The following is a 23238-nucleotide window of genomic DNA, read 5'->3' on the forward strand; positions in this document are numbered from 1 at the left end:
CATGAGGTTGGAGACTATAAGCTTGGAGTTGGTCTCCCCATGAGATGGAGAGGGAATTTCAGAGGGTGCTGTCTTCTTTTGGTCTGGCCTGTTCTGTAGCACAGTGGGCCCTGGACAGGTGTTGGTGACCCAGGAGATTGCCCTGCCTCTTCCTGAAAAATGATATCATCAAGAAAAGAGATTGAGTTGTGGAACCCAACCATATATGAAAGGAAGCCAAGTTTTAATGAGCGCATACCTTACCGCATCCACACCTTCTGACTGCCGTCTCTGGTGGGTGGTGGTATTGTCTTTCTTTTATAGATGAAACAAACCAAAAACCCCTGTGGCTCAGAGAGCTAAAGACGTGTAGCTAGACAGAATTGAATTCTAAGACCGTGTAGTTTCCAAAAGAGATGGGTAGGGCAGACTTTGTGGGCTGGTTTGGGTTTGGACTGGGAAGGCTGATGAAGCTTCAGAAAAGGGTTTTCAGAAAGGAAGCAGGTGGCAGGGCTTGGGGGAGGGAGCTCTGTGGCTGCCTCTTATAAGCAGGTCTCTGCATAACTGCTGGGAAGGCTCTTAATTAAATGTGTAACAAAATAAAAACAGCCGGAGAGGAAACCTAAGTAGTGCTGCGTGACAGCGCACAGCTAATCGGTGTTCCTGGAACCTCGGCAGAGGCTCGTCAGATGGCTCTCGTCAGAGCCATCACCTTTTTATGCGCCCGGTAAAGGCTGCAGATGAGCCTGACAAGGGTGGTGTTTGAGCCTGACAAGGGTGGTGTTAAATTGACACTCACAACTTGTTAGTCTGTGGCTTACTTCTTATTTTGACATCCATTTTCAGATTTAACTAAGTCTTAGGAATTCAGCAAACATTTTCATTTCACACTCTAGTTTCCGGAAGCCATGGTTCCTTCTCATTGCTGTCCTTACCTCCTCCTCCTCTTCTCCCCTCAGCAGCTTCACATCACTTTTGTTGGAAAGGGGCTGATAAGTGGGGCACTGAGAAATGGGAACTGAAGTGGTAGCATAAATCCCACTGGAGAAAAGAAATCTGCTCCCATCCTGACAAATCATTTTATGTCCATCTTTTGTCAAAGCCAGATGAGTTGATTCTTCAAGTTTACGTGGGCTTTGTTGTGTAGTCACAGATCCTGCTAAGGCGAGTTTTTATTTAGTGATGTGGATTTAATTTCCCCTCTCAATTTTTTCAAGAAACAACACTTGTTGTGGGTCTGGCTCTTGGTCAGCTTGCCTTCCCTACCTGACCCACTTTTTCTTCGCCTTGCTTGGTGTTTCTTGAAGCTTCCCATAGGGTTTGGTGTTGTTTCTCTGCTTACCCAGGTAGAAAGTGCCTCTTTCAAAGGGCTCCATCTTTGGTATGGTGGTGGGGTTAGCGCTGGTGTAGACTGAGAAGGGACACCTGCACAGGCACCCACTTGAGGAACTTAGATTTTAGCCTGTAGCTTGAAGATCCAGGTTCACCAGCCATGTAGCACAGCACGGCTGAGAACCTAGACTAGAGGCTTTCCCAGTGGGCCGTGAGTCTGAGAAGAAGGAAGATTGAGAAGAGGGAAAGACTGGAGGGAAAGAGCTGACCTGAGGGAGGCCCTAGCCCTTAGTGCAGTCTGGGAAGAGGCCCCTTTGGAGAGGGTAGGATAATCAGATGCTGTTCTCTGGTGGAATAGGGGCCAGGGGCCTGCTCAGAGTCTGGTGAGAGGACACTCACCTAGGCTCAGCCTCAGTTTTGGAACAGGAAGTTTTCCTCCCCCTGGAGGGAGGAGAGAGGTTGAACACATAAATGCAGGCATTTGACTTCCTTTTTTTCCCCTGCCTTCTTGCTGGGGTGTGCATACTACATTCTGGCTGTGCTCTGCAGGTGTGGACCTGGAGTTCACTTCAGGTTTTAGGAGGTCTGGAGATGGAAAGATACTTGCCCAGATTACACTATCACTGTTGGAGATGGGGAGCATGCACTCAGCAGGGGCTACTGAGGTTTCTTCGAGGCTGCTGTCAAGCGGTCAAGACCACTGAAGAGACTGCTGCTACCTGGAGTGAAAGGTGCCACGATGGAACCACGCACCTGGGCGAGCACTGTGGGGTAGTGACCGTCCTGTGGGGATGTGGAAGATGGCTGGAAGGGTGGCCTAGTGACGTGCTTGCTGCGGGTCGGGCTGAGTCCTCTTGGCATTGCTCAACAGCTGACTACTTCAATCTTCTTGAAATCATCTTTATCTGTACTTTTGTTATGTTTTCTGTTTCTCTGGCTTCTCCTCCTCAGTCACTTGGGTAGATATTAATACTTTTTTCCTTCCTTGTTTTCATGTTGGTGTTTCTTAAATAGTGGTGTTTCTTTGATCTCTATCCTGGTTGTCTTTTCTGTTTATTCTACACATTCACACTTACCAGAGTGATCTCGTCTTTGCCATAGCTTCACCTGTCCTCTGTATGCTGATGTCTTCTAATCTTTTTCTCCAACTGGAGAAAAGAAATCGGCCTCATCTGCCACCTAAACGCCACACCTGCATATCCAGCTACCTACTCTACATCTCCACCTAGACGTCCATAGGCCCCTTCAAGCTCAGATGTTTATCTTTCTTCTCACACCCTGTCCTCCATCATTCCCTCAAATAATGACTGGCACCACCTACTGAGTTGTTCTGTCGGAAATCTGAAAATTATCCTTTCTCTATCCACACCAATTAATTGCCAAATCCTGTTGCTTTTGCCTCCCAGAGGTTTCTCAGATTTATTCCTTTCTTCCCATCCCTACTGCCCTGCCCTAGTCAAGATGATCATATTCTTCTTGGATTGCTACAAAAGTCTTCTAACTAGTCTCTTTGAGTCCAGTTTTGCTGCTCCTATTCCATTCTCCTAATTGCAGCAGATTATGTCACCCCTCGGCTTAATACCTTTCAAGGTTTGCCCTTGCCCTCAAGGGTAAAGTCCAAACTGTTTATTGGGACTTTCAAGGTTCTTGCTTACATCTTTAGCCTCACTTCTCATTACTCTCTGTGGCACCCCCACACCCCTCCCCACCAGCCACATGCATGAGCTGGCCAGTTCCTAGTGATCCCTCTTCTTTCTCTAGGTGCCTTCCTTTGTTTTCCTGGAGCACATGTACACATTAATACATAAAATGGTGCTGTGACTGCCTCTACTTGTCTTTCTCTCGCACTAGATTGTGAGCACTGTTGTAACCCTAGGACAAGGACAAGGCTTGACACATAGTAGTTGTTCAATAAATAACTGTTGAATAAGTGACAACTAAGTAATGGAGTGTTCCTGTGGAATCTCTGCTCAGGAAGAACAACAGAGGACTGTTAGTAGGTAGATTTAGGAAGCATTCATTGCCAGTGTACAGGACAAATAGACTAGAGGAGGAATTCTCAGGCCTTGCTACACCAGCCTGAATGTGAAGAGTTAGAGAACTATGCTGCTAATGTCAGGAAGCCCTGGATTTCCTCACTGCCACTGTGTGTTGGGCCCTCCATGGTGAGTACTGGGTGAGATAGCCCACAGGCTCAGGCCAGGGAGGAGGAGCTTGGTCCCAGGAGCAGTGCGAAATGCTTTCTCTGAGAGATGTGTGCCTCCAGAACTGAGGGTTGGGACTCCTGGAAAAGTGAACATCAGAGAATAAAGAGAGCGTTTATTGAGCACTTATTACTTACCAGGAGCCCTGTTGTGCTGTTTTCACATATGATGTCATTTAGTCCTTACCACAGTTCTGTGGAATAAGTTCATTTTATAATCCTTTTTTAACAAATGAGGAAACTGACGCCTAGAGAGATAAGTAATTTGTCAAGGGCACATAACCTGTTTGTGGCAGGGCAGGGATTTGAACCTGAGCATTCTGACTCTGGAACCATGTGTTTAACGACAGTCCTGTCTGACCGTCCTCCTTCATGGGCTGTGGTTTGGTGATACACGGTGGGAATGCCCCTCTCCTCTCCTTTGTTTGCACTGAGTGGCAGAGCCTCGGGATGTTTTCTGACACCGTGGGCTGTTGGTTCCTCATTTGGTATCGGTAGAGGTGTGGACTGTTAAGTTCATTTGATATGGGAGCCCAGTTGGCCAGGAGATGTGGTGGGGATGATTAGGGGCTGCCTGAAAGCCTCCTTCCAGGGTTACAAGTTAATGAATCTTCAGGTCTGTTTTAAGGAAACCTCAGCCAACTTCACTTTGGACACCTCTATTCTGTATTTATGTTTGGAAGCACATGGGGCATCGCACCGTTGCCCCTTGCCCACAGGTGTACCAGTTGGTACCAGCACTGAGCTGCATCACCTTTGATTAGCAGCCTGCTGGGGGAAGGGGCTTGAGTAAGAACTCCCTGCCAGTCCTGACTTGTCTCATTTCCCATTACTTTTATCTGTCATTGCAAGTGCTTGGGCTCCCCTCCTGAACTAATTAAGTTTGCATGTTTTTAGACATATTGCCAAATAGGGCTTAGCAAAGCGGAACTGAGCTACATCTCTTTCTGAGTAGGGAAGGAAAGAGATATGAATGCTCCTCCACAACGGCCAGGAAGAAGCATGGATGACATGGAGTGAATGTGTGTAGATGATAGGCATTGCCTGGCCTTCCTAGGGACACAGCAGGCCTGCCAGGCAGCCTTCTGATTGGCTGACAGGGACAGGTGAAAGCCCACCCTCCAGCTCTCTTAGTGAATTGGGCATTCTGAGGGGGCTGAGAATGGAAAGAGGGCAGGTTCTGGAGTATTTTTCTCCCAAGCACAAGTGAAGTTGAAAGTCATATTTAGTGATATTTGCATGAGGAATTTGTAGGGCTGTGTGCTGTTTGCTACCAGTCTGAATCAACCTAGCTCCTAGGCCTACAACCACCTATGTGGCTAGCACAGTGCAGGGTGACCTTTCCAAGTCTGTGAGAAGTACATCGGAAACTTGGATAGCCAAAGGCCCCAATTTCTCTTTTTACCTAGAAGACCGCAATTCCTCCTCAGCCATTGGAGTGGGTGGGTCAGGGTAGTGGAGGGAAGTAGAATAGCGTGCCCAGAACCTCCCCACCCTGGAGGTGGGGTTCAGCATAGTGGATCGTCCTAGTGAGGTAATGGCTGATTGCATGTTTTTGTGTCAGACGGATGCCTGGAGCCTTTTCCCTAGTGTGGGATGGCCTGAGGTCTGAGATGCCCTGTGGCAGTACATATTTGGGTCCTATCCAGGTGGCAGTTACGGGGGCAAATTATGTCGTGGCCTCCTTCTCTGATGTAAGGAATGAGGGTATTGCTTACTACAAAAGCAGAAAAGCCAACTGAGGCTGTAGTCAGGGCCTCAGTCCTGTGAACATGAGGGCAGTGGGTCAGCTTCCTGGCCATAAAAAGTCTCTTGATGGGTAAGGTTGGCTCAGAATCAGCCCAGGCTCCCAGTGCACAGTGGGGGCAGGGGGAGGAGGTTCTGAAGGTTGTATAGGAATTCTGGGCCTTAGAGTTGTAGTCTGAGCTCAGAGAGAGTGGGAACCAGACCTTCTGCCCTCCTTTCAGTTTCCCTAGAGCCCTCTGGTCAGCAGAGGTGCACCGGGTTAGCCCCAAGAAGGCAGCGTGAGTTGATAGGGTCATGTTTCAGCTGCAGCTAATCCAAGTCACTCGATATAAATCTCTCCCTGCTGCCTCTCCCCTCCCTCCCATCCCCAACCCACAGACAGGGAAATGAATCCTGGCCCTCACCCTGAATACATCATGGCAGGCTTGCCTCTAATGAGAGAGGGCCATTCATTGTGGGGTGAAGCTCCCTGCAGAGCCCGGGATGCCATTAATTAAAGAAGAGCCACCTGAAGCCAGTCGTGCGGTGCAGCCTGCCACGCTCAGATGGAGTGGTGGTGGGGTAGCCTCGTTAGCCTGACAGCTCCTTGGGCTGAGAGTTCTTGGGCTTGGAGGAACGAGGGGTGCTCCGCCTCTGCCTGATGCCCCTGGGGCTAGCCTACTCACAAACATGAAAGCCCCCTCCTGCACATGTCCCCGGGCCCAGAACTGGCACTAAAGGGGCTCCTGATGGTGGGCTTGGCTGGGGATTAACCATTTCCTAGATGCAGGCCTGAGGGTAGGAGCAGGTTTCTGTGGAGCCAAAGCATCTCTTCTGGTTCCCAACCTTGGCTCCCTTCACACTTATCCATGTGATCCTGGAGCTGCAAGTCAACAGGCGTCTCACCCCATGTCCTTCCCTCAGAGCCTGAGTTTGGGATAGTTGCTCTGCTCTGGAAGGACTTTGTGCCTCAATGGGGACTGGGAGAGAAGCTCTGCTGTCTGATCAACAAGCACAACCCCTCCGTGGCAGACAGGGCCTCTGGCATTTTACTTTCTGGGCACTTCTAGGCTGTAGGGTGGAACCCCAGTGGCAACCTCATTTCTTCACCCACTAGGAAGGTGTCAGAGGGTCTAAATCATTGTAGTGATTATAGGAACCCCTGGAATGGAAATTCTGCTCAGTGAAAACCCTGATAAAAGATAAAGATACTTGCTTAATGACTGATCAGGCTTCAAGATGTTCAAGGCAGTAGGAGCCTCATGCTTTGGCCTGAGTTGATAACTGAGTGGTTCTTTACTGCTTAACTGGTCCAGAAGCAAGTGTTGCTGCCTTGGTTCTGGCCCTGGATTTGATATGAGGCTCTCCCCTTGACCATGGATGAGAGTCTTATCACCTCCTCCTTGCTGGCTGGAGGGGCTGTATGTTCTGAGACTTTCACCTTAGCCCAGAGTTGGGCTAACTCAGCCGGTCTCTGCCTGGTTTGTCAGGAAGACAAATTGGATCCTATGTTGGTGGCTCTTCAGGGCAGTCTTTGGAAGTCTGGTTCTGTGTTCTGTGGCGGAATCCAACAGACAGGCTGCTTCAGAGGGCCTCAGAACCAGCTGGGCACCTGGCTGGACTGTATGACCTATCTCTGCTTTCCTATAGCTCACCTGGCATGGAATAGAGGTTCCATGCAGCTTCCCACCAGGCCACAACCTCCTAGGTGGGGGACCCGGGCTCTACTCTTTTGTATTTTGAACATTTCTCACCTTCCTAGGCCCATTTGCTTGGGCCTTTCTGACTTCTGTCAGATAGAGAGTGAAGGCTGGAAGACCTTTTTTCCCAAGCTCCAAGAAGGAACCACTGGTGCTCCTGGAAAATATTTTCCTTTGTATGAGATATTGCTTAGATCTGTGTTTTTTTAAAACCCTTTTTGAACATCAGCTTGTTTTTGGGTCTTTAAAAAAAATTGAGGTCTGGTATAGTGGCCCACACCTGGAATCCCAGTGCTTTGGGAGGCTGAAGCAGGATTGTTTGAGGCCAGGAGTTTGAGACCAGCCTGGGGTAGCAAGGCCCTGTCTCTATTAAAAATAAAAATAAAAATAAAAATAAAAAATAACCTGGTGTGGTGGCACATGCCTATAATCCTAGCTACTCAGGAGGCTGAGGCTGGAGGATTGCTTGATCCCAGGAGTTTGAGGCTGCAATGAGCCATGATTGTGCCACTGTACTCCAGCCTGGACAACAGAGTAAGATCCTGTCTCTTAAAAAAAAAAATTGAGGTATGAAATAGGTACAGATGCATAAATACACAAATGTGAAGTGTATATAGCTCAATATATTTTTATACAAGTATACACCTGGGTAACTACCACCCAGGTCAAGATCAAGAACCTTTTTCATCATCCCAGAAAGTTCCCTCGTGCCTCTTCCCAGTCAGTGATGCCTTCCCCTTGCCAACTAACCACCGTTCTGACTTCTGTTAGTTTTGGTTAGTTTTTACCTATTGTTGGCTTTCGTATAAATGGAATCATGCAAGGCATACTCTTTTGTGTCTGACTTCTTTCACCCAGGCTAGAGTTCAGTGCTGTGATTTTGGCTCACTGCAACCTCTACCTCCTTGGGCTCAAGTCATCCTCTCACCCCAACCTTCCGAGTAGCTGGGACTATAGGTACATGCCACTGCGCCCAGCTAGTTTTTGTATTTTTTTTTTTTGTGGAGACGGGGTTTTGCCATGTAGCCCAGGCTGGTCTCGAACTCCTGAACTCAAGCAGTCTGCCTGCCTTGGCCTCCCAAAGTGCTGAGATTACAGGCATGAGACACCGCACCCGACCTGTGTCTGACTTCTTTTGCATAACATAATGTATAGGAGATTCCTGTGCATTGTATGTATCAAGAATTTAGGCTTTTTATTATATTTCTGTGTAGTATTCCATTGTATTATACTACATTTTATTTATTCTTTTTTTGTTGGAACATCTATTATACTGTATTTAGTTATTTAGTATATGTTTGCTGAATGAATATGTGAATCTTCAATTTAATATGAGAATCTCCCTATGCCCATCAGCTTGTCCCAATCCCCCTCACCCTTTCAAATCTAATTCCAGTCCTTTGGCCATGTGGTCTTCCCTGTCTTTTCTGGAACCCACACTGTCCTCCCTCTTCTCTGAGGTCTTGTGATAGGGAGAGACTGGCCCCTGTGGAAGTGGCCTTTGAGCTGTATTGACTCATTTATTTATTCTTTCAGCACATGTGTTGACAACCTGCTATGTGCTCTGCACTGCTCTAGGTATTAAGGATACAGCAGTGAATAAAGAAAGAAAACTTCCCAGACATCCTGCCTTCATGGAGTTTGCATTCCAGTGCTTGCAGCTGTCTGCCTTTTGGACCTAATGCTTGAAGAATCCTAGTCATGTCCAGGCTCTTCTGTCCTTTGGGATTCTGCAGGAGCTAGATGGCAAAGCCCTTGCCACCTTGGCAGGACTTCTCTAGGGCTTGTGGCCTTTTATCTTCCTTTTCTGCTGATATTGGTACGGGTGACATTAGCTGCTGTTGCTGCTGCTTGGCAGTGAAAGGGTTTCTCAATATTGGTGCTTCCCTTCCACTATCCTGGAGTCTGATTCCCTCTGTGAGAGGAGAGAATTAATCTCCAACTTTCCATGCCTGTAAGGTGAGTGACCTCTGTTTTGTCAGCGCTTGCCAATCTGTCCTCTAATTCCCAGCCAGGGTAATGGAGACATTACTTTGTGCTAAAGCAAACCACCAGTTCTCCTAGTGCAGATGCTATGCAGATCCAGGCACTGGGAAAGACAGGTCACATGCGGAGACAGCGCCATAAGTGTCTCTTCACAGATGCAGAGGCACATGAAGGCTACAGGGGTGTTGGCACCTGAGCCACTATGCTCCTGAACTGGGGCTGGCAGATTCAAGAGGCAAAGATGGCCTGCCATCATATTCTTCTTATTCCCCAGCCATGCCAATAGGGTGGATGCTTCTGCTTGGTCTGAATTAGGTTTCTTTGGTCGGGTTCCTAAGAGCACATGAGAGGCTGTGAACACCCCAGTGAAGATGATGAGTCAGGGAGCAGAGGTCTTAGGAGTTGAAGGCCGGGGAACTCAAGGCTTCACCTGGCATAGTGGCCCATGCCTGAATGATTTGTGGACTCTGGGGGCTTAGCTTTGTAGGGCTTTGGGAAGGGCAACTATGAGTGGGTGGGATAAATTCTCAGTGTCCCTGGCTAAAGGGTGACACAACTCAGACTTGATAGTTCTGTAAAACTGTTTCTTCCAAAGCTTGCGAGGATGTTGGTTTGGGGAAGAAAGCCAGCCAGCCCAGAGAATCCCGGGAGCCTGACAGGCCTTTTTCTCTGCGATTCTTTCTCGCAGGCAGCCCGAGGCAGCCTGTCTCTTTGTTAACAGAGTGACAGCAATGTGACACCATGGAAATAATTACTAACAAATCACGGTGCTGACTGCAAACAGCTCTCTGTCTTCAGAGGCATGTCAGGGTGCATTAGAGCAGGACTGGAGGAGCGGTGCATGTGGGGGCTGAGGCACAGCCTGCACTCAAACACTCTCTTCTTCCACCACCCTGACCCCTTCCTGCGATATCTGACTTTCTTGCTCTTGGCCTTTCCCAACTAGGTCAGCTAAGGGGCAAGCTGGACAAGTGGCATGTAGCTGGTTCGGCTTCCTCTGGGCAGGTAGCTAGGACTCCCATCTTTGCCAAGGAGCACCTAGGTAGTGATGAGAGCCAGGAGTTTTCCATTATGGGGCCCCTAAAAGGTGGAAGGATGCTCTATTTTTCTGATTTACTCTCTGCCATTGAGACCAGCTTCACCTGCCAGTAGTTTGGGGTTTTAGGGTTACAGAACATTTGCTTCAACTGGACCCAGATTGTGGAGGGAGCCTTGCATCTGTGTTGGCTCAGCTCTGGTTTCTTCTTCAATTGCCATAGTCAATTTTTGGTAAGTCGACTTTGTCCATTCCCTCTTGGTTAGCAGAGTGATTGCTCTGACTGTCAGGACTGTAAATAATGTTCCTGGTGTATGTGGCTGGAGGCAGCGCGTGGGGTGGGGAAAGGAATGGAAGGAGGAGCAGCATTCTGGCTCCCTCGCTCGCCCCCTCCCCTCTCATACAATATTTATCCAGGGATGGGAGTCAGATGCAGCGACCTCAGGGGTCACCCAGTTAAATAGCTTCTGAACCTCCCTGCATTCTAATTGCTGCAGTTGTCCTTTGCTCTGGAGACTTCTCCTCCCCATTGTCTGCTGAGGCACACACTAATGGCTGTCCTCCCTGGCCCTGCTGGGAGGCACAGTGGAGGGGGGTGGAGAAGAGAGCTCATTGCTACCTTCCTTTCCCCAGGGATAAAGGAATCTAGGGCCTATTAACAAGTGGCTTTAGCTAGGACGAGCACAGTCCCTTGCCTTCCTGGCCCCCTCCCTAAACCTAGCTGGAGAAGGAGGCCCATGCAGTAGGCTTGGTTGATGGGGCCAAGGGGCTTTACCCATTCTCAGTCCTATAGCCAGAATCATGGGACTAGTGATTCCTCTACAGGCTACAGGAAGCCAGGGGACAGACCCTTGAATGCTTAGCTGATGAACATCATCCTATGTTCCCATGGTCCCACACACAGGGTTTGGAAGCTTCTAATGAGTGATGTTTCCTGTTGAAATTTGTTGCATTTTTCCCAAAGATTGGCCAAATGCAAAAGTCTGTTTGGTCCCCTGAAAGTTGATTTAGATGATTGCTCGTGGTAGCAGATGTGTCCCATTCATTGATTTAAGAGTGGCATGTGCTATATATACATCTTCACGAGGACCTTTCAGTAAATATCAGTTACCCTCCACTGCAGCTCTTCTCTCCCAAGGAATCCTGTTGGAAATTGCCATTGAAAGTGCTGACCCCAGCATATCCCGGAAGTGCTGGCATTCCGGTAGTAGCCTAAAGTCAGCACCTGTTGAGAGCTGCTCTGGGCCCTGTAAGTACTGTGCTGGGGACTATGGGGACTGCCAAGTGATCAGGACAGAAAGACCAGCACACATATACCTAATTATAGGGTAAGTAAGGTAGAGTATGAAAACACTACAATGAAGGCACAACACAAATGCTGTGAGAATCCAGAGGAGCACTGTAGAGAGATGGAATGGTAGTATTTTTTTTAGTACTAAACTTTTTTTTCTTTTGAACAGAATTTTAAAGCCCAATGTGAACCTGGTTGAAGGTGGGGAAAAGCCCTGCCCATTCTTCCTCTCCCATTCTTCCTCCTTTTACCCCAGTCCATGAAGTAGCCTGATGTTCCTCCTTAGAACCCTAGAACTCCATGGAGCACACTTTAAAAATCACTAGCCTATTCTAATGCCCGCCCAGAAGTCTTACTCTGTATAGGACAAGTGCTTATACCTCTTGAAGGTGTCAGGGGAGCTGGAATCAGGGCAGAGGAGACCAGCTAGAAGGTTAAGGGTACAGCTGTGTCTTGAGTACCTATATGAGAGCGGAGGTCAGACTGCAACCCAGATCCTGAACGCTAGGAGGATGCCTCTCTGCGGAGCCTCCAGAGGGCATCGTAGGCCACACAACGGCAGTTCAGGCATAGGGTCAAGATGGCCACAGGCCAGGGGAAGACTGTAGTGGGATGAGTGAGTTATCTTGGAGACAGCTCAATCTGCTAAGGAGCTCCTGGTTTCCCTGGCCAAAAAGAGAATAGCTCATTAGCTGAGGCACTGACCACAGTGTCTTGGAAACCTCCCATCACCTGCTCAGCCTCCTCTCCATAGCCACTCCCTACTGAGGCTTCTGCCATTCCATCTAGGAAAGAGAGCTCTGGCCAGGCCCTGGTGGCAGCTCCAGCACTTCTACAGTCATGACAGATGGGGCACTGTGCCTTTCCCTGATGAGTTGCCATGGAAAGGACACCGGAGAGGCACTTGTCTTATTATTTCCCTAGAGAGGGGCTGGGGAGATACAAGTTACAGAATTTTAAGGACTATTTGTGGCACTGGGGAGGTGCTTGTCATATGGTTCCACAGCGTGTTTGTGGCACTTGTATGCTTCATATGGTCTCCATAGGGAAGAAATGAGAGACAGTTGGCAGATAGGATAAAGAGCCATGGAGCAGGGAGGCGCTATGTGCATATACAGTGTCTTTTGGAGACTTTGAGCAACTTTGGCACTAGGGATTTGAGCAAGATGGCACCAGCAGCCTGGACCACGGAGCATCCCTCTGCACTGCCTGTGTTCTGGTTTCTGTTGGGAACTCTCCAGAGCAGCATGTCTGGGAACACTTCCAGCTGTGCCGCCAGACCCAGACGCAGGTGACGGCCTTTCGTCTGTACTATAGGGAAACCAAGAGGAAATTAAATGTCATTTGCCCCCTGCACAGCAGGTCGCTGCCAGATCAGACACTCCTGCTCAGAGCTGTGCAGAGGGCACCCGTGGGAGGGCTTATGCCTGCAGCCATGTCCTGTGAGCTGTGGAGACTCCCAGGTGATGGCCTGGCTCATTCCCAGGGCTTTCTCTGCCCGGCTGGGTTCACCCTGGCCTGGAGCCCAGCCCAGTGTTACATGGCAGCCGTGACCCGTGCCAGGCCAGAGGTGCGTGTGTACCAGTAGGGGGAAGTGGAGGGGAAGGGCAGAGCCTGAGAGTAGAGGACACACAGGAGACAGTGAGGTGATCAGCCCTTCCTCAAAGAAGCTGTGTGGCATTGTGGAAAGAACAGGGCTTTTAGAATGAAGAGACCTAGTTTCGATTCCTGGCTTTACTGCTTTCTAGTTGTAGGGTCTTGGGAAAGTCACATTCCCACTCTCATCCTCCATTCCTTTATCTGTAAAATAATAAGGAGCTCTGGCTCCTGACATCTATGGGGGAAATGTAGCTTCCTATTAGGACTGGTGCCAGAGTTTCTTACCCCACCTCGCCTGGATCTGGAAGCATGACCTGTAACCCCTTGCCGTGGGGCCTCACTGTGAAGTGAGTGAGCTGAAGTTGGTTGAGGTGGGGTGGGTGGTAAGTCTGGCCAGGAAGGCACAGCTGGTCATCTCTCCCTGCCTCAGGCCTTTCCTTCTTATCCTAGTCCTCTCAAAAAGGCATCCCAAGACCTTGATGAGATGTGGAAGGGTAACGGTGGCAAGACAAAGTGAGAGGCTTGCCGAGGTCACCCGGCCTCACCTTGGGGCTCAGCCAGCTCCCTCCAGCATCATGCTTGCACTCTCCTCCCTGTTTGAGAGGACAGCGGGGCTTGCCCCACCCCTTTCGGCCCTTGAAGTCCTGGTGGTAGGCCATAGTTCTCAGCTCCGCCATGACATTTATTAACAGGGCTTTGGGAAAATATGTTTTAATACTGCCAGAGTTCTCCCTAGAAAACCCTCCAGCCCCCAGCTCACCCCCATCTGAAGCCTGGCTGTTGGTGGTGAAATTCATTAGTGTTCCCTGACAGGCAGTGGCGACAGAGGCGCTCGCTGTCGGCTTCCCGCTCCCTCGCTCTCGTGCTCCTGCTTCACGCACACTGATATTTAAAGCTGATGGGCTGCTTATAGACTTCTTGTACCATGACAAGTTTGGGGAGGGGGTTGGGGAGGAAGAGAGAGACAAGGAGCCAGCTGTCATGCTGGTATTTCAAACGGTACTCTCTCCTGACCCTTTGCAGGCTCCAGCAAGTGTATCATCTTTCTGAAACCTGTGGTTGGAATTGTAACCTGCAGCCGTCCCAGAGGAAGGGGGCAAGTGTGGGGGCAAAGTGGGCTGATAAGTCAGCAGTGCATTCCCCCCAGGGCTGTGGGCAGGCAGAGGAGAATGGAGGGACTGCACGTGTGCACGCACGCACACTTGCTTGAGCCTGGGGAATTGCAGCTGAGTCTCTGAGTGCCCTTGACATTGCCCTCCCACCAGCAGAAATGAGATGGCCACTTCTCAGTAGTCACTCCTGCAGTGACCATTCTGTGTCTGCTATGGTTATCTTCTGAGTGGGCCTGGAAGCTCTCTCAAGAGAGAAATCAGGTTCCATTAGCCTCTGTCTGAGGGTCCTGGGTCTCAGTGATACTCCTGAATATAAAGTGGTCGGTTGAGGTAGAAAGCTCTCTCATTTTGTGTCTGGCCTGGGGTCTTGGCTTTTGTTCCTTGGTATTTGTGTGCTGATTCTTTGGATTTGGAGAATGAGTCCCAAGGTGCTTCCTCTATTCATATCTCCTTCCCTCAGCCCAAGCTTCTTGGAATTTGTTTTGCAGCTGTGGAGTGGTTCTGGAACTTTCCCTTTTCCTGTCACCCCCAGCAAGCCTTCTCCAGTATCCTTTTCCTGACCAAGGCACTGTCTTGTCAATGCAGGTGGCCTGGAAGCATCTCCAAAGGCCATTACAGGTTTGGTCTCAATCGATCTCCTTATAGCCAGAATCCCTTCTATGAGGCCTTATTTGTAAAGCATGTTACCCTTGGTTGGCTCCTTTAACCCTCACAGAGCAGGGCATGGAGGTGAAGTCACTTACCCCAGGACACATGGTCATTTGACCAAGTTATCTTAGTGTAGTGGAGCTATGGTACTGGACAGGGGTTGAACCGCATGCCCCACCATCAGGGAACTTTGATGGGGAGAATGAGTCCCAAGGTGCCTTCTCCATCTGTAACTCCAGGTCCTGCAGTAGGCGAGGTCACTGGGGAAAAGGCCAGGCTCCTCTCCTCCTTGCTGTTTTGCCTTGTCAGTGCCATCAGTGCTGCCAGTGGCATCCTCAGTTTCAGGCGCAGCGGTGTGGGACTCTCTGTCTGAGGGGTTATTCATAAAACAACCTGGACATCTTCTGTTGGAGGTGGAGCCAGCCTTTTTTCTGTGTAGGCTGAAGTGTATTCTTGAACTGTCAAGGACCAGCTTTGATGTGATCTCCTATAGTATCCCCAGCCCTCGCCAGCACTCTATCCTGTAGGCTTCTAGCAGGGGTTTATGGCCAACCAAGGGTAACATGCTTTACAAATAAGGCCTCATAGAAGGGATTCTGGCTATAAGGAGATCGATTGAGACCAAACCGGCAATGGCCTTTGAGGATGCTTCCAGGCCACCTGGGCAGTGCTTTTCTCTTCCTGTTTTTGCTGATTCCTATCCCGACTAAAGGCACTGAGTGCTAGGCCTGCCATGCTGTGTCTTCTGACATGGTGGATCTTGCAGGTGAGATAGATACTAACCCGCTTTGATAAGTAGGAGGCTCATGCATTAATTTTTTATACATCAGCAGCGGCCAAGAGAGTGAATTCAATTATGAGTCTGCCTTCTCTCTACCCTCCTCCGCTCAATGTGGTAGTTCAGAGCTGAGACTAAGGAACCTGTTGAAATGAGAAACCCCTATTTCCTAGCTTGACCCCCTCACTAATTCGGGTTAAATTGCTACGCTGTTGCAGTGGTGACACATTGTGTCTGCCTCTGTTTGTATAAGAGGATGCAGTGGGGGAGGAAGGACCAATTTGTGCAGAGATAAAAGGTGTCACGGGCAGATAACTAACGTCCCAGCCTCGTGCCTGCTCTCATTGTTGCTCAATTTGCTCCGTGTGTAAGCTCAGCCTTCCCCTCTTTCTTCCTTCCCTCCCCTTGGTCATATTTTACCTCGATGCCACAGTGTAATGATGCCCTGCGTAGTGGGGGAGGAGATAGGCACCTCTGGCTGACAGCCCTTCCTGATAACCAAATTCCAGCCCATCCATCACTAGCTACTCTCCTCAACTTGAGGAAAAGTGATCATGAAAGGCGGGCTGTTTATCACCCAGGGTCTGTTTATCTCCTCTGGGTCGGGGAACGGAAACAGGAGAGACAAAGAGCTGTGTCCCCAGCTAAGTGCTACCTCGGCTGGAGTAGCCTGAACGTGCTGGATACAGACTCAAATCATGCTGCCCATGGAGGCTCTGACTAGATAGGGCTCCCTGACTGGGATCCAGTGGGAATGGGCCCTTTCCTGAGGCTCAAGACTTGGAGAGAAGCATAGGAAATCGTGGCAGTTATGAGCTGCAGGGCCGCTAGGGACAGCATTCTTTGAGAGTGTATTGGAATGAGCAAGTGTGGCAACTCTGCATGGAAGCAAGCCCACCCACCCCTCACAGGTGTCCCTGTGGCAGGATCTTCCAACTGGCTGGTTGGTTGGCTTCTACTGGCCCACTTCTCTCCAAGCCTGGGCCTTCTGTGCCTCCATGGTCCCATGATGACTTTGAAGAAGACAGAGCCTCTCCATACTCCCCCATTTCTGCATATCACATGGAATACAGTAGTTTGCTCCTGCAGGCGAACAGTATGTGCCTGTCCTGGAGCTGGTGGGCACCAGGACTGCCAGCCCACATCACTCCAAGATCCAGGTCCCACAGCCTTTCTTGAGAGGGAGAAAGGAGCCAAGGAGGCCTCCAGAGTCTGCTGGTCTCCCTCCTCTTCAAAGGTTTGAGTCTGCTAAAAGTGAGAATGACATGCATCTCCCTGAGTTGGGTCTGCCCCTAAGTCTTAAAGAGATGAAAGCATGGAAGCCAGAGTGTCCATCGCCTTTTCCAGTATGGTGCCTGCTCTTTTGCTGGTCCTGGCTGTTGGCCTGTCTGCCAGTCTGTCCGGCAGACCTCCATGGATGTGCAGCTTTCCTTGCCTCAGCCTAGCAGCTCTCCCCCACGTCTGCCTCACCTAATCTTCAAAGCTGAGCTCCCGCTCACAAGGGCTTCACCGTGGCCATACCCATTAGCGAGGGGGGTGTTCCCCTAATGAGCTACTCCCCTGCCTTGGCTGGCGCCGGGCTAGCCACACCTGTTTGCCATCAGGGCTGTCTCGGCCCAGCCAGTATGGCTCAGTTGCAGGTGGTAGGGCTGAATGAGGAGTGGGGTGGGGAAGGCTGGCTCCTTTTGCTTTGTGCTGTGTGCTTATGGGGGTGAGGGGCAGTTTCTTACACCCCTGTTTCCTCTATATTGTTCTCTTCTTTCTAAGTAGGGGGAATGCTCTTTGCTTTCTTTTCTGTTATTCAAAAGGAGTAATAAAGGAACTTGAGTATCTCATCTCATTTTCCCTGGATGGAATAGAGAGGAGCCGGTTAGGGTCTGAGGGTAGGGCTTGTTAATCTTTTCAGGTGACCCTGAGGGGCCAGTGTGGTAATAGCAGGATCATATGATAAATGCCAAGGGCGGACCCCCTTTTTGGCCTTAGACCCATAGTCTTTGGAAAGCAATCATGTCCCTTGGTTTAGAGCCCACAGGCAGGACTGGGGGACCCTTCCTTAAAGGGGCCTCTTGCATTCATGAAGCTGAAGGAAGTTTTGATTTGGTTGAAAAAAATCTCATTCCTTTTTATGGCCTGGACATAATTGGCTCTTTTCTATTGGCCATCAGTGATGTCATTCTGGCCCTCATAAAGAAGGGGAAATCACACCTGTGGACTCGGTGCATAAAATTTCATTGGGCAACAGTAATAAGCATGACCAGATGATGTTTGGGCAGTTGGGGAGCTTTGTGCCCAGTGAATCCAGCTGCATGGAGACCTGGGCACCATAAACCTGCCTGCACGTTCGTGCCCGCAGGCTAGTCCAGGGCCCACTGCCAGTGGCTCTTTTCTTGGGATCACGATCTGGTAGGAATGTACAGCATTCAGACCCTTTGTGCCTGGGGAACTTTTTTTTTTCTGAGAAATTGGTGGAACCATGTACCCACTGATACCCACCGACCTTAGGCTCCTAAGAACCTTGAACCCAGGTGTGACCTTGAGCAGTGACCACTATGCTACTTGCTTCTCTAAGGCCCAGGCTTTGCCTTCCCAGGGACTGTAAAGAGCCCTGAGTGTATCTATACAGCTTATGCCTGTGCAGTCAGAAGCTTTAGGTTCTGTTTCTAGTACTACCCTTGCCTTGTTGTATGATTGAGCAAATCCTTTTCTTCTCTGAGCCTCAGTTTCCTCTTTTGTGTAAGGGATGATGACCACTCTAACCCACCTTCCTCACAGATTTCCTGTCTTGATCCTCTCTAAGCTGGGGTAGGGTGTGTGGTAGAGATGTGTAACTGTCTTCCATGAGGCACTTGCAAGCTCAAGTTCTGGCATTTGGCCCTATGTCTCTCATGAAGATGGGGCTGGGCCCTGCTACATTTGTACAGCTTGTGTCTTGGAGTCACAGGGCTAGGATGACCCAGAGGACTACTCAGCAACCTGAATGCCTGCGCGTGAGTCTACAAACTGCATGTGTACCTGCAAGTGACTAGAGCCCCTGAGTGAGAATTATAGTGCCTAACCCCCATGTGCATCAGTCAGACATGGGATTCAGAATGGCACTCAGGACTGCTGCTGAGCCATATCTCAGGCTGAGTATCCAACCTGACTGTCTGGTCTGTCCTCAGTGTGGCCCCTCTGGGATAGGTCTTCCTCTGAGAAGAATAGGCATCATCCTACTGACCTAGACCCTTCCTAGGCAGTGGAAATGCCTACAGCTATGTCTACCCTTAAAATTCTGCTAAAGAGAGAGCCCATCCCTCTCCCAGGGCTAGCCAGAGCCAAAAGGACTCCTGGCCTGTGTCAACTAAAAGAATCAGAGAGTACTGCAGTTGGCTAGGGGAGAATAAGATCGAGGCTCCCTGCCTTTTACTGGCCAGTCCCCCTGGCTTATTCCTTTGTAGATTCTGCTGCTTCTGGTGGCCCCCTTCACTCACAGACCTTAATGTGATTTTTCTAAAATAGCTAAGTTCAGCAAGCATTTTCACAAATATGAAGGATAAGGAACATGAAAGAAAGATTGAAGGAAATAGAATTATTGTCAGATTACAGTTCTGCTTCTTAGGCAACCACATTCTAGCTCCTAAGGCTACCTTTCATTCTTAAAAACCTTGTCTCATTTCCTCATGTTCTTGGTCCTTCATCCCACATGGGCACATCTATCTGGATACCCCTTCATCATGTTGGCCTCAGCCAGAATTTCCCTTCCAGGAAACTGACCAGTTGTAGTTAATGTCACTGTGCCACTTGGATGTTTGAGAGTAGCCTCTTCTTCAGGTGAGATATCTTGGGTCATATAAAAGTAAATCCTTACTATACACTGCCTGAAACAAAGGGATCAATTTTCTATTACTATCTGTCAAATATTTGAAGGGTAATGGAGGGAAGGCCGGACTGCCTTGAACTTTCTGGAGTGGAATCAGTCATCTCAACTGGATTCTTGTAGCCAAACTTTCTAGAAAAGGATTTTGCACTTGTAATCTCCGCTGTCTTATCTCTCACTCTTTCCACACTTTGCAGGTTGCCTTCTGCCTCCCACACTCAGTCCACTGATGCCCCTTTCGCCAAGATTACTTGTGACCTCCTCGTTACTAAATCCATTGGGTTTTTCTCAGCTGTCATCTTGCTTGACCACTCTATGGCAGTTGACACTAATGACTTACATTTCAAACTCAAAAATCATTTCTATATATTGCAGAAAGGGGAAGCATGCTTTTATCACAGTTTAGGTTGACCACAGGTAATATGAAGTGGGGTCAAAAGAGCATGTCTCATCTTAGGTGTCCAATACCCTGAAAAAGGTCTGGGGCCCTGTCCTTTGGGAATGGGGATAGGTTGGGTGAGTCCTGACTCATGGCATATTGTCTCCTTAGGAACTCTTGAAGTTGATAAGGATATGTGGCTTGGAGAAGGGAACTCTGATGGAAGCTTTCTGGACTCTCAGATCTTGGAAGGGTTCTGTGAGGAAGAGATGGAAGTATTGTTCTCTGTGTTTTCTAAAGACATACTTTGGACCCATGGGTAGAAGTTACAGGGAGACAGACTAGTGTTTAAGGAAGGATGTTCTAAGAATTGAGTCCAGAATTAGATCTGGCCGCTTCATGAAGTAAGGTCTTTGTGTGTGATGATGGTCTGATGGGGGTAACCTGGTTTCATTTTAGCTCAATAAAACTTGCAAGGCATTAGCCTGGGCCCTCTGCTCACCTCGCTCTATTCTGTTCCCCGGGTGATCTTATTTACTCTCCTGGCTTTAATTTTACTTAGGTTAATGATTACATTAATAATTATATTAATGATTTGGCAATCCATGGTCTTATTCCAGACCTCTCTTCAAAACTAGATATCCAGTTGCCTCTGAGACACCATTCCACTGCCAGATATCTCCTAGGTGCCTCAAACTAGGCACCTCAAACTCAGCAGACATCGAGTGCTTATTGCGTATCAAGCATATATCTAAAACTGCATTCCCAAACTCATGCTTCCTTCTAGTGGCGTACTAAAGATGGGGCAGGGGAGCAGTTCTCCCACAGTTTGGGCAGAAAGTGGGTATGCTACAGGTAGAGCATTTTAAAACAATAATAAAATTGACCAAAAGCTGGCCTGCTCCAGATGTCACATAGGCTCTCCATGCCACTGCTTACTTCTTTGGATCTATCTTAGTGAGTAGCATGAAGCTAGCCAAGCAGAGGTCTACTGCTTTCTCACTGGGTCCCACATTTCATTTAGTCACTGGGGCCTCCTTTACATCTTAATGTCTGTTCCTTGATCACCATTTTTTCCACTACTGTTGCTCTCTACTGGCTTCTACCCTGCTCTTTTAGTCTATTATTTTTGCTGCCTCCACAACAATCTTGGTAAATCACAACTCATCAGAGGCTCTCCATTGCCTGTAGCAAAGCTCTTCTCTTAGGAATAAGACTGTGATCTTTCCTGGCTGATACTTCCAGTATTGTCTTCCTCCATCCTTGCATATGCCCCCATACTCCAACTTAAGGCTTTTTTTGTCTTTCTTTCATTGCCCATACCTCTGAACAAACTGAGCCCTTTATGGTCAAGAGTTACATCTTACTTTTTGACTCGTAAGTTCCTGACCCTTGTTAAGCATCAATGCATGTTTGTTTGAATGGATTTGTCTGAGTAAAACCATCACCAGCTAGAGGGGGAGATAGTTGATAAATTCTAATTTAAAGAAAAAAAACAAGAACAGACCCTTGATTTGAATTCTGACCTCTTCTTATCCTTCTCCCTGGCCTCTTCTCTATCTGAAACAAACCTGTAGCCAGAGGCTTAAATGTGAGCTGAAACCCCTGCTCATCTATCTCTAAGTCATATACTCTGCCTTTCTCTCCTCCTGTCTTGTCTGTCTGCCTCTCTGCTGTAACAAAATAACAAACCAATGCATAGAAAGAACATACGCTTTGGAGTCAGACAGAACTGGGTTCAGTTCTTGGCACTATCATGTTTTAGCTGTGGGACCTTGGGTAACCTCTCTAAATCTCATTTTCTCGTCTGTAAAATGTAGACAACAGTACCTGTGTCTCAGCATTGCTTTGAAGATTAAATGTGAAAATATAAGGTACTTGGCATACTGTAAGCCATTAGGAAATAGTGGCCTGCTGCTATTATTTTGGAAAGAATTTTTGGGCTCTCACACTTGGATCTGAGGGCTAGAGCTGGAGCCCAGTGTCCATGGTGCTGGAGGTGGGGTTCCCTTTCTTTGGTGGGGTGGGACCCATGGCTAATGGGTTGACCTTTTGAGGTCTGTTTGTCTTGTATGCTCTGTTGGACTTCCCATCTTAAGACTTCATACCTGGGACATGGATGCGCCCAACTTGTTCTCTCTTCCCTTTTTTTTGTAGGCTCCCAGGCCAGTGCCAGTACTTGGGCTTGCCAGTGGCGGATTACTTCAAGCAGTGGATTAATCTGAAAAAGGTACTGTGTCTGAGCCCCAACTGGGTGCTTCCCCTGGTGCTCTTGTGCCTCAGAGCTCCCGTCCTTTGCTTTCTTTTCTTATATCTGTTCTCCCTCTTTTTCTTTTTGTTCTTCTCTTTTCTTAACTTCATCCTTTTCCTTAGCTAATATGCACTGAAATGTGGTTATTTCTGACTGTGGAGAGCTGCTTGGGGATCCGGCTGCTGGGCAGATTATGACACTGCCCTAGTTGGTGTCCCCCAGACAGGCAGAGAAGTCCCAGTTAAGGAGATTTTGGGGGGCTCTTGCTCAGAGCTGAATCTGTGGGCAGAGCTGGCTTGTCTCTAGGAGAGACATGGCACTAGCTGAGCCTCTGGGAAAGTATTCTCCTTTGTTATCATCATGAATGTGGCCTCTGACCCTCCTAACTGGCCCTGATACATCACTCTGGTGGGGAGGCAGAGTACATTTAAGTTGGCTTTGTTCCTGCCTTGCTCCAGGAGAGCCTGGCTCATGTGAGGAAGAGCCATGGAAACTAGAGTCCAATTCCCTTTGGACATGAGGGCAGAGACTGGAACTTATGTAGAATCAAGCACCTGGGGAGTTGGTGCTCAGGCTATGGACCGGCAAGGACCATGTGTGGCTACGATAGTGAGCTCTGGCAGAGAATGAATCACTTAGAAAACTGTACTTTCCTAGCAGAGTATCCCTGCTGTAGAGGAATCCTTGCTCCAGGAGGCCCAGTCCACTAGGGAGACTCACCCCCATAAATCATTCTGACCTAAGGGCAGCAGTCCTGGAACAGCCTCAGGAACCTCATGCTACCAGTCAGAGGAAGCCCAGAGAAAGGAGAACACACCGGGGGTCAAGGTAGTGGCTCCCAGGGGGCTTAGAGAAGAGAGAGGTCAAGGGGGGTGAGGCTAGGTATGGCGAGGATTTGAGTCTTGACCTGGGCATTCAAGGAAGGTGGGATATGGATAGGAGGAGGAGAGAATGCTTTCTCGGCAGGGAGGGCAGCATGCTTTTGGTGTGTGTGGGGGCTGGAGCTAAGCAAACATGTGGAGGAGCAGTGGAAGAGAAAGCTTTATAAGTATTTGTGCCACACTGACAATGACCTTGGACTTAGTTCCATGCTTTGTGGCATCATTTGTGAAGTCCTTTGCTTTCCACTGGTGGACAGGTGCTTTGCACTTGGCTTGTTTGCAGTTTGACTCCTACCCCCTCTCCTGCTGATCTCCCATGAAACTGGGCAACTGCTGCTTACTACTCCTCTTGTGCTGAAAAAGCTGCGCACTCCCCTGGCTTTGGGCCTTGCCCTATGGCTTGCCTTCTGTCTGAAATGTCCCTCAGTCATCTTCATCAGACATATTCCCTGCCCTGAAAGATTCACCTCAGGTATCACTTC

The 23238-nt window shown here is 48.9% G+C and overlaps 1 protein-coding gene across 21 annotated transcripts in view; it reads left to right on the forward strand.

Moving 5' to 3' along the window:
- ERI3 (ERI1 exoribonuclease family member 3) overlaps window positions 1-23238 on the forward strand; it is a 134323-nt gene that overhangs the window by 48621 nt on the left and 62464 nt on the right. For all 21 annotated transcript variants that reach the window (XM_016961252.3, XM_024345226.2, XM_024345228.2 and 18 more), the window contains one exon: window positions 21782-21854. In XM_016961252.3, the coding sequence (XP_016816741.1) occupies window positions 21782-21854 (73 nt within the window). The remainder of the gene's footprint in view (window positions 1-21781; window positions 21855-23238) is intronic.

This window comes from Pan troglodytes, chromosome 1 (assembly GCF_028858775.2).
Source record: "Pan troglodytes isolate AG18354 chromosome 1, NHGRI_mPanTro3-v2.0_pri, whole genome shotgun sequence".
Taxonomy (NCBI): domain Eukaryota; kingdom Metazoa; phylum Chordata; class Mammalia; order Primates; family Hominidae; genus Pan; species Pan troglodytes.